We start from the raw sequence: 12,368 nt of genomic DNA on the forward strand, positions 1-12,368 counted from the left end.
TCCAAGTCAAAATTATAACAGAGACTCATGAAATATTTCATTTTCTTCAGAAAACAAGGTAGTGTGACTTTGTAAATTAGTTTTTATACTTAAAAATACCCCACTTTCATCCAATCACCTCATGTATAAATTGAGTCATACGGTTTTCCCTGCACTTTTTTCGGCCAATCGCTTGCCATGTTACAATGCGATACATTGACCTAAAACCACACTTTTTGCAGACGGCAAAATTTTGTCATCTATATTCGCGACTGCAAGCAATTAATAGTGTTGTTGAACGTGCTAGTTATTCAGGTCAATGTAACATTTCTTTATTATTATATCCCATATCTTGGCATCAATATTCATCATTACTCATCACTAGTCACCAATGTCATTACACATCTCATTGTCATTCCCAGCCATCTAATGTGTATATACATTATAATGAATGAGCGATTTACTTACGTACTGACGGGTCTTCTTCAAAGAAGCGGCAAATGAAAATTTGACATACATTTTTTTCCGATTTAATAAGAAGGGAGTAACTTATGTTAAAAACAGGGGAATGAAAATTGAATGGCACAATTACAGGAATTTTGCAGACAATACATTTGTGTCATATATGTTCGCGAGTTTATACAGCGAGATTGTGAGGGCAAGAAGTGAATGATTCTGTTGTTTCTTCAAAATATATTTATAATAACAACAACAAAAAAGAATAATAAGCGGGCCCTAAATTCATCATCAGCATCATCATCAATCATCAGCATAATTCTCATTTTCGATCTATTATACCCAGTGTAAGATTCCCTAAATTGACTACATAGATTTGATTCAAGGTTTTATTTAGGCACATTAGTCTATTGCCATAAACAATAATAGCATACATATAAACATATTAACAAATACATAAAACATCTAAATACGAGAAAAGTTATATTACATATATAATATCACAGTCTTGAAATAAATATTAAGACTATAAGAATTAATGTTATTATGTTTAAAACTACAGGATTATTGTGTATGTTGTGATGCTGGAATGATAGATATAACGTTTTTGTTGAAACTGATTTAATTTGACAACATTGTCAAAATTTATGCATTAACAATTTACAACTTAATAGATTTTAATCTAATAGAGTGAATATGTGAGCATTAAGACAATCCTAGTTTACGACACTAGTTTAACATATTGGGGTGTATGTAAACTACGTGTATGTGTTGTTTAAATATTAATTATAATGTAAACATTTATTATAAAATTACCTTGTATTTTATTTTCAAAGAATGCATCATGTACCTAATAAATATGTTTTATAAGACAATCCCTGTGAAGATACTAGTTTAACATATTGGGATGTATGTTAACTATGTAGTGTTTGAATGTTAATTTTAACTTGTAAATTGAATTAAAAATTACTTAAAGTTAACTATGAATTGCTTAAATGTTAATTATATATTTATATATTGAATTGAATTTATCAATTTAACAAATCAAAATGTTTTTGTAGCTTAACACACAAGAGTGATCATTAACTATGTATTAATAACTTTATTTTGAACTTTATGTTTACCTATGAACAGTTTATAAATAAATAAAATGTTAATAAAATATACATTCATAAGATGAGATGATTTTGTTTTGTTTTGGGTTTTACGTCACATCGACGCAGTATAGGTCATATCGCGACGTTCCAGCTTTACTGTTAGAGGAAGACCTCAGGTGCTCTTCCGTGCATTATTTCAGGCACGAACGGGCACCTGAGTAGAACCACCGACGTTCCGTAAAAGATGAGATGAGATAATATGAGATAAGATATGTTTATAGTGACACTAATTTTAACATTTTTGCTTTATTTTATTTCGTTTTTTTTTAAATATAACTTTACATGTTAACATAAGATTATAACAAATTTTACTTAACGTGTACACAGCTATAAATATGATGCATGCAATAAAAAAAATATTGAATGCATTTTGAAATAAAATATTACAAAATACCTGGAAAGAAAGTAGCTGAAAATATTGTTTATTACCCTATGATCGAATGGCACATGCACGCAAGAAATTAATGCTAACGTTTAAAATCAGGCTTTAAGTAAAATGTTTTGTACTAGAACACTTATATGTGTGTGGGTACACTATTCATGTTTTAAATATCAGGTACCACTATTTATGTCTTATATATCAGATACATTCTGTTACAAATCTTTAACGAATGACCATATTATATTATGAAAACAAAACATTTTTACCGTTATAAATTTGAAAAAAAAGAAGTAATTATAATAATACTAATAATAAATATTTATCAATTTCTCTTATTTGTGTTTAACATGAAATACAAGAAATCAATAATAATGATAAATAAAATAATAGGGAAAACATTAATGAGCATGTGTAAGTGATTTTACACTATAAAAATGATAATTAAGATAAGCATGCCTATTAATAACTTCAACAGCAACAACAAAGTTAATAGTGATAATAAGAGTATTTTTGTCAAACTTCTGTACATCACTTTTATATGTAGAAATTATAGATGATTCAAAATTATCGTATATTTTTGTTTGTAAATTGTAAATGTAATCTTTATGTCATAATTCAAATTGTCGATCTTTCGTTTCCGTTGCTTTTAACGGTCTGTCGTTTCTCCTTTGGTTGGACAGTTTGGTGGTTTTTGTTGTCCAACTTTGTGTCATCTATTATAACATTTGCTTCAATTGTTTTCTTTAATTATGAAAGCGTCGTTGAAGTTTTTGGTTAAATTTTTGATACATGTATTATCATAAGCTATCTTAGACAATAAAGACGTCTGGATCTGCCAGACATAATCAATCAAAGTTTTGTGTTTGTATTAACTTTACTGATTATGACACAAATTAACGAGGAGGAACATGTACCGTGGTTATAGTGAACACATTGGACTTTACCTGTACAAGTTTCCTTTTGTTTTTGTTTTACTTTATATTCTTGCATATTATCATTTTGTTCTCAAAATGCATCAACTTAACTTTTATGTTTATCAGCCTACTAACTTGAATTAAAGGGTTTGTAAACTATTTTTCAAGGATGTAGCCCTACATCAAGTGGTACTAGACACAAGATAAAAGGGCACAGGTTTCCAGACTATGGGTTTCCTGGGCGAGTCGACCACGATTTGAAAAATATTTTATGATTTTATGAAACCGTATTTGAAGTTTTTGGTTAATCTTTTGATAATATCATAATCTATTCTTAGACAATAAAGACGTCTAGCTCTGCCAGACATTATCAATCAAAGTTTTGTGTTTGTATTAACTCTACTGATTATGACACAAAATAACAAGGAGGAACATGTACCGTGGTAATAGTGAAACATAAAAAGAGCTTCGCACAGACGCGCCTTCCTTAGAACACGTGACATATCAAAAATTGAAATGTATTTATCCCGACAGAGTAAGAATTAAGTAAGGAAAACGTTTAACATAGTGTCATAGATTTCTTAAAAAAAAACACTTGGAGACAACAATTTAGTGATTCCGTTTCAGATTAGAAATGATATCAGTCTGGAGGTTCTTCTTAACAGAAATATAAAGCCCAAAGCTCTAGGTCTACAAGAAAACGTTACATAGATCAATAGATGATTTTAGAACTGAAATGTCTGCGAAAGATTATCAAGAATACACTCAGAAATAGATGAAGATCGTGTATTTCCGATTTGAGTGAAAAGCCATGCCACGCTTTCAATTTTGGGTCTTTTTTCACAATAAGTAAACTTATTCTGGAAATACAGAGTGAGCGAATGATATGAGCATTTGCACACAAGTTATTATTTCAGACCTAGCCAAATGGTACACAAACTTATAAAAATATATTTACCATTGCCGTCATTTCAAAAATAAAACATAGGAGTTCCTTTAATTTCAATATTCATTTGCGAATGCAAAGTAAAAAGTTTAAAATCTCTGATTGGCCTGTTTCGCTAAAGGTCGAAAAAGAATTAATTTAAATTTTGCTATTCTTTTGCTATAAATCTGTCGTGGTTGTCTTGCGTTCGTTCTAAATCTGCTCTCTCTACCACCCTATCGCAAAAACTGCCCTATCTGACATGCTTCCGCTTTTAATTTGCAGTGCCTGCAATGATTTTGCTGTATATCTGCTTTGTCTGCAAACTTTCGCTAATAATCTGCCGTTTTCCTATGATTTCGCTATAAACCTACCGTATTTTCCATCTTGTTGCAACTTATCCGTCATGTGTCCCATGATTTCGCTATATATAATAAATGCTTTTGCTAAAAATGAATCGTGCCTATCATGCTTTTGCTTTAAGTATGCCGTGTCTGCTATGCTTTTGCTATTAACTGCATTATTTTGGCAAATTTGAGATCTCCATCGGATAAAGTAATCAAAAGAGATCAACATGGGCTATATTATCTTCTGATATATGCGAACCTCAGGTTTTCCTCCTTAACAAATTGAGGTAGCCTACCGAACGATTAGACACGGTGAAAGATCACATATCACATATAAAGTGGGATAGATAGCGTCAAAATACAGCAAGTTATACAAGCATTTACATTCTTTTTAGACATTCGTTGTGGATGGTATCTCATTGAATCTTTAAAATCCTGAAGTCATGGAACTAATATACGGCGGTAAGATTACTATATTGTCTTAAACAATGCATTTGATTTCTAGTTACAGAGATATTGTTCATTAGAAACTTCATCAAAAGTTAAAGTCAATAATTTTGTAAGTTATAGCCATATATGTTTTCTTGTTATATTAGAACAACATGATCGGGTGGTCAGTTTCAACAGCCTTTCTTTCCACACACTTCAATTTCCTATGACGGCATGATGGTTTTGATGTTGTCAAGATAGAATAAATTAACCGTTTATGTACAGGTGGTAACAATATAACACACGAGTGCATGTATATCGCAATATTGGCTGTACAGTATGCAGCCTTCCAAAAATTGCCATTTCAGAAATAGACCATGGTCGATACGCCGGATTTTTTTGCAAAATCTTAGGGATCGCAGATTGCGATGCATATTTCCGATCCTGTGATGGCTTTTATGAATGTTACTATTACATCTAGATATCTTTTCGTATTATCCGAGTGTATGGCCTCAAAGAATATACATGTACTCGTATTATCAATTTCTCGGGTTTGTTAGTTTTAAAACAGTTTAATAAAAATGAAATTATTATAAACAGGTTCGAATCATGTGCTCTGCGATGTTATTTTGATGTTGTTGTTGGTTTTCTTTCTCTTTTTTTTTTTGCTTTGTCTTTCTTTTGATTGATCATTTTAATATATACTTAAGGACAATGAAAACGCACGGTCGGAATATTTGCGTTTAAACAAGGAAAATATATTTCCTGTTAGTATTTTTTAACAGTTCCATAAAACCGAATGCATTCCGGTCATTTAGATACCAAAGTTATGAAAAATGATTGCATTTTAATGAAGTTATTGCATGATAAAAACAGTACCCGAAAAATCAAAAGTAACACTTTTGGCTAATTGTGATAAGATCACAACAGAAAACAGATTTAATCAATTCATGGTTACTTTATGAATTGAAATTATTTATTTTTTTAAACTGTTAATTATTAACTTGTTGTTTTTGCACACCTTTCTATAAATGTTAGACACAAATGAGCAATTCAATTTTTTATGAAAATGAATATTAAACTATGCATGCCAATGGTCAGTTTTAGAAATCGTAAAGCTCACATTGAAATTGCATATACACACTTTTCTCTATAAAAGGTGTTTTATTCCAAACACTATTGAATACTTTTATCAAATTGTACAAATAATTAACCGCTGGGTAGATTTAGGAGAGATTCAGTCTGGTCTATCTTACAATCAAATTTTGTATTATCAAAGCGCCAACCGTTTTGGTGTCCGTCGGTCTACAATTTCTCGACTTCACCAGCGTTTTCGCACTACACTACAGGCTGAATGGCGTCAGATTCCACAGGCGACTATCCGCACCGTAAGGTCTATGAGGCGACGATGTACATCTGTTTAAAAGCCTAAAAACATAAAAAATTAATTTTTCACATAGATTAGCATGAGCACTTTAAACAGAAATATAAATAAATTATGATTAAGAAATACATTAAAAATCATATGTTTGTGCTATTTTCAGTTCGATTGACTGAAAAGCGTTTAAACGCTTTTCAATTTCGGGTCATTTTTCACTATTTAAATAATTATTCTGGAAAAACAGAGCGAGCTAATGATCTGAAATTTTCTACATAGGTTATTAGTATAGGTCTACATCAGATGGAGTAATAATCCCAAAAAATTATTTCCAGTCCCGTCATGTCAAAAAACCTCAGTGGAGTCCCTTTAAGAGACGCTGATGGAGGATATTGTCGTTTCTAAAGACCCCGACGGTGGCATTACGAATAGACATTTATGAGTGACTTTGTTTTGGATTTTCATGTTTTGCCTTTTTTAAGTTTGCATTACTGTGATGAAAAAGTGTGATTTTGGGATTTTCACCTAAGGTTCTTCGATTTACTGGTGTACATTTGATTTTAAACATTTTGAATTATTTTCGTTGTTAAGTTTGCGTTTTGCATAAAAGTTATGATATATATCTAATGGAGTCATAAATGTTTTGTTTTCATGTAACAAAATGCATATAATGCGGGCGTGCGTTTTCATTGTCCTTAAGTATAATTTATTCTTCTAAATTTCTATACATTTTCTTTCTTTTTATTAAATTTTTATTTCCCTCTTTATAAAGAAAAACTCCTACATGTTAAGTGCTTAAATAACTTATTTAACATTCATAAAATCAAATTATTTTAAACAAACTTCGATAACAAAATATCAATAATTTGAACAATATATTACACATCTTATTTTCATTTTTTTTACAATTCTAATAAGGTCAGTTTAGAATTGCTTACATTTTCCCCCAACTTTACATAAATGCATATCAAAGCGTGTACTCATGCATAAACTAAACCCGATACAAGATACCTAAAGCTCTCAAATGTCACAATACCTAACCATAAAACGAACATGTCAATGCATCAATACAGCATTGACACGCACGCTCTGCCTACTGCTGCGCTATCAAGACACATTTGAATTGATGAAACAAGTTAAATGGTGATGCTGCACATCAAAGACGCCGCCAAATGATGTGAACAGTCAATCAGCATTGAAAATCGTTCTCTATTACTATTGCATATCCGAAGTACAAATCAATTTTTTCTCCATGTTCTTGGTATGTGCTCATTGTTTAATAATAAAGTTGCATATTTTGTCTAATGCATAAATTCACAAAGTAATGCCAGGTCTGAAATTCTTTAATATTTGTCTGTTACGACAAAGACTGGAACGTACTCTGGTCGAATCAAAATAAATTTGACAAATAAAATTGAAATGATTGGTATACTTATAATAAATTCAAGACAATATGTGTCGAGAATATAGTCTGGAGTTCCTTCCCCTTTCGATCTAATACGTGTTAGATGCCGGGAACCAGAATACCGAGAATATACCCATTTAAATATTGGTACGAATTGCATAATGTTCGAATAATTTTGAGGACAAACTGTTCTGTAGCAGGCTGTAGCGTAACCGGTTTGTTGTACTTTCTTAACGGTAGAGGAAGAACCGCCTCTCTGATAGTGGGCGTGGTTAAGGCTTGGTAACTTGTAATTTAATAATTCGAAAAATGATATTGATCAAAGTTGTCCTGGTTCCCTTCTACTGTCAACGAAGACTAAATGCTAGCATATGGAGCATAATATCAAATTTAATATGACAATTTAAGGCGGAGCCGAACTTCAACAGAGGCGAAGCAAATGAAGTGAGTGACACTGTTTCAGTCGTTACCTCTCTCAACGGTTAACTTTTAGAACGATCGACTTTAGACTGTCTCATTGGCACGTTATTCATTTAAATATTGATAAAAATGATATGATATTCAAACATGGCACTATCACTACAGTTAATGTTTATTCTAAAGCTCTGTGACATGTTGTACATCATAAAAGCTATATTTATTAGAAAATTTTGAAAACAGTGTTATTTTGTAAAAACAAAAAAAAAAAAAAATACACAAAATCAAGCCTAGAATTTTCCCCCCATTGCTGTATGGACAAATGCATAAGCGGCGTCTAATAAATTATACGTGCGCGTGCGTGCGTGTGCGCGCGTGCGTGCGTGCTTGTGTGCGTGAGGTGTGTGGGTGTGTGTGTGCGTGTGTGCGTATGTGCGTGTGTGTGTGTGTGTGTGTGTGTGTGTGTGTGTGATGGTGCGTGTGTGTGCGTGTGTGTGTGCGTGTGTGCGTGTGTGTGTGAAAAATTTCACAATAATACACAATTTACATTAATGTAAATGTAAATACACAAAAGGCTTAGGCCGAAAGTTATAACAACATTATCGAAGGCCCTCCCCTGAAATGCTGACTGTAATCTTATTCAAAAGTAGATGTGAAAAATCGTATGCAAAGTATGGCTTATTATACAGGTATTTAAATAAGAGAATAAAAATATTGATTATAGACGATAAAATCAGTCAACTAAATTAATAATTTTGATAATGTTTAAAAAACTGCACTGCAAGCTCGCAACAGCAGTGCACCAGTGTTTATTATGTATTTTGACAGTTGACGATAGTAAAGATTCGTAAAGAATCATAAAAAAAAAGAATCATAAAAAAAGAAAATCAAAATGTTGTCGCTTGTTTATTAAAATGATGAACATGATGATAAAGTGAAACCATTTTTTGATTAAAAGTATTACACGGAAAAAAACCTTTTGTGTAAAGAGAGGTTAGAATTCTTTTTAATAAATTAGTTTTTCACAAGATCTAAACAAGCCATATCCGTTGATGACTGTAATAAAAAAAATTGCCATTGAAATAAAAATGTTCAATGTATTCTATTAAAGCACCGCATTCAAAAGCTGAGTTTTGTTATACATATCGGAATTCAAACTACCACAATTATCCTTAAGAGGTGTGTGGTCATAACTGTAGTTTTTTATACATTTCTTTCAGTTTTCTTTTAAATTTTTTTTTTGTTAAAAGTGTCTTATTCTCTAATATATATATTATTATTATATATTATATATATATCGTTAAACACATAGATTTTTACCTGAACTTCAACTTAAAGTTGTCCAAAATTCCTTCTTTTTACTGTAACTATTAATCGTAATATTTCCAGGTCAACAATTACGTAAAGAACGAAGCTGCGCAAAATGCCATAAAGTGGAGCCGGTTGAAACTTTCAATAATCTGGAACCCGGTGATCATATTTCAATGAAAGGTGATATGTTTTCCAAAACAAAATCTCGAAATGTAACAAGATATCTTTATACCCATCATGCTATCGTTGATGAAGTACGACATACGACTGATGACGGAAAAGGGGCCATCGTTCAGGTTTACCATGTCATGCCTCCTGCGCCTGAAGGTGACAGTAACCAAGGCAGTAAGTGTGTGCGGAAAGAAACGAAAGCTCTTGATGTTAATACTAACGATATACAAAAAATTTCATATAATGAACCTTTTTACGAAAAAAATGAAATTAGAGACAGGGCTGAAAAATTCTACTCCAATGGAGAAATTAATGATTACAAGGTAATTTCCAACAACTGCGAACATTTCTGTCATAATTGCAGTACAGGTGATAAGAGTAGTAACCAGGCTTTACGTTTATCAGATGGTTGTAGATATGTCATTGAGAGTGTGTTTTTAAGTGGTCCTAAGTTTTTAAGGATTTTGTTGAAGATTCTGATTTTGAGCACAGATGATTTTATGAGAAATGTTTACATAGCCGGGGGTGTACTTGGTTTTCTTCTGTTTGTTTATTTCCTTTTGGTAATAATGCTGAATACCCAATGTGCATTTTTCTTTTGTTATTCAACAAAAGAATGTTGTTGCTGTGTACACTCTTCTAATTGTTGTACAAATTACCCTCTTTGTATTTGCCTTAAATGTTCCTGTTGTCATGAATACTCATCACTGAATTGCAGTGGTTGTTGTCGTGTCAGTTGTTGTCAACTAAAAAAAGACGAAAAATGGTATTGCAAAATGTGTCATGACAAAAAGAAATGTCTGAGGTGTTATCAATTTCTAGTGACTTTAGTTTGTCAAGTGGTAGGCTACGCATTAATGGTCTGTATGATAAATAAAAATATATCGAATAGCATAATCATTGGTTCTGGCGTTGGCATCAGCATTTTGAACATAATTTTGTACATTTCACTTCCACCATGTTTGTTTCGAATATGTTGTTGTAAAAAGTGTCTCTGTTAGGGATTTTATAGGATTCTTATGTTCAAGAAATGTATTCTTATTCAACATTGTTTCACTTTGTCAAAGATTGTTTGCAAATTATTACAAATTCTTTAAACGAACAAATTAAGGATCTTTACAAAGTGTTTTTTTCTTCTTCATAATATTCATAACCAAGACGAATGATCTTTAAAAAAATATTACAAAAATACATTGTTATTCTTTAAATGATTAGCAGCAAATCTAAAGCATTAAATAGTCGTACAAGCATGGACTATGTTAAGTAAAAGTCGGAAAATCTGCACTAAATTATATTCTTTAATGTCGTCTTCTTCACTTAAATGTGAAACCTTTGTTGTGTTATTATTATCATTATTATTATTATTGTTATTATCATGTTAATATTGTTGTTGTTTCAAAGACATGTAATCTTTGATAATTTCAATGTGGTTATATACATGTATACTGTGTACTGTGTATACTAAACTAAAATTGTACTCGGGTGGAAAATTGGAACATTTGTGATAACAGGATTAGTCGACTTTGTTTTATCTAAAATGACACTTGTGTAATCTACTTGATAGAAGCTTTGGACTTTGTCATACATTATAAAATGTTGAATTTTAATACATGTTATCAATTTAGATATCCAGGTAGAATACTGATGGTTCTACTCAGGTACCCATTCTGGTGGAAATCATGGTCATACTCCATCACAAAAGCTTAAAAGTTGCCTACCTTTACAGTGTTGGTGCAACATGAAGCTCAATCAAACAAATTTAATTCAAATGTTGCTGCTGACGTGTAACAACTTTATTTAGAAAATATGTATATGCTAGATGTAAATATACGCCCCATTCCCCATCTTAGTTTTGTTGTATTTTATAGTCTGTCGCTCGCATCGAATCAAGTACTTTTTGTATAGAAAAATGTTAATTAAACCGACGTTAGGGGTCACAGGAGATGTTTTGTAGTATTTCATGAATTAATCAAGTCAAACTGGCTCAGAAATTTTCGTATATATCCGTATATTTCTAATCGTTTTTCGATCTAAATTACTGCCTTTGTCTTTGCATATAGTTTCAAAAATGCAAGTAGAATTTTTTACATGGATGCGCTTAAATTGAATGCTCATATGCACCTTTTAATGGAAACATATTTACTCAGATTCATTTAAGTTCAATTTATATTTTCTGTGAGCGAGTTTGTATAAATTGTCGAGCGGTCTCTGTCTTTAATTATATCAACTTTATAAGCAAAATGCAAGAACAGGCTCAATCAAACCGAGCCTGTAACATTTTCAATTTTGCCGTGTTGGGCTTTCTTTAGGGATTCTGTATGTATCTATTTTTTGTTAATAAAATTATGTTTTCTTTTGATATGATATCATTATTGAAAAATACGATAAATTGTATTGACAGGAATATAACAGTTTTTGTATTTTCTGATCGCAGATCAGAAAATTCAATGCTGACATTTAATCTCAGAAACAGAATTTTCACGACAAACCTAACAACAAGTAGTTCTCAAAACAGCTTAAAACTAGCCATGTTAAAGAAAGAAATATTTTTATTTTGTTACAAGAATCAAACAAATTACAACGCATTCAAAGTTTAAAAGTAGCGTTGGCTTATAGAATTGTCAAATCACCAATTACGCGGATGAATATGAAAATGCTATTTTTAGCGATGTCGATTACCGAATACCTCAGAGCGTATTACACTGTCGAGTAGTGGAATATATACATGTCGGACTGTTTTGGTCAATTTTAGACAACAGGTATATCGTGAAGAAAATACCTCGAAATTAATAAGGATTACCATGGAGCTAAATATAAGATTTATATATCTGTGGGAATGGATATTCCAAAATTATTTGATTTTATTCAGGCTGTTTTCGTTAAACATTTTCGTGGTTCAAGGGTAACGCACTCGGTTAGGGTGTGAGAGGTCTGGGGTTCAAATCCCAGTCGAGGCAACTTTTTTTTATTAAGGAAGTAGCCACGATATGCAAGGATAAAAGGATAAAGTGTGGCTGTCAAAAACAATGAACATAAATGAATTTTGATGCAACTCTAGTCATGCATAGTTCCGTATGTATCAAACTCAAACTGTTAA

At 31.5% G+C, this 12,368-nt stretch overlaps 1 protein-coding gene across 1 annotated transcript; it reads left to right on the forward strand.

Annotated features, from left to right (window-relative positions):
- Window positions 1–4,476: 4,476 nt before the first annotated feature.
- Window positions 4,477–11,917, forward strand: LOC132754710 (uncharacterized). Its single transcript, XM_060745388.1, has 2 exons — window positions 4,477–4,622; window positions 9,179–11,917. The coding sequence occupies exons 1-2, from the start codon at window positions 4,604–4,606 to the stop codon at window positions 10,270–10,272; spliced, it is 1,113 nt and encodes a 370-aa protein (XP_060601371.1). The 5' UTR covers window positions 4,477–4,603; the 3' UTR covers window positions 10,273–11,917.
- The last annotated feature ends 451 nt before the right edge of the window (window positions 11,918–12,368 follow it).

Source organism: Ruditapes philippinarum, unplaced genomic scaffold, assembly GCF_026571515.1.
Source record: "Ruditapes philippinarum isolate M1 unplaced genomic scaffold, ASM2657151v2 ctg6720_1_1_1_1, whole genome shotgun sequence".
Lineage (NCBI taxonomy): Eukaryota > Metazoa > Mollusca > Bivalvia > Venerida > Veneridae > Ruditapes > Ruditapes philippinarum.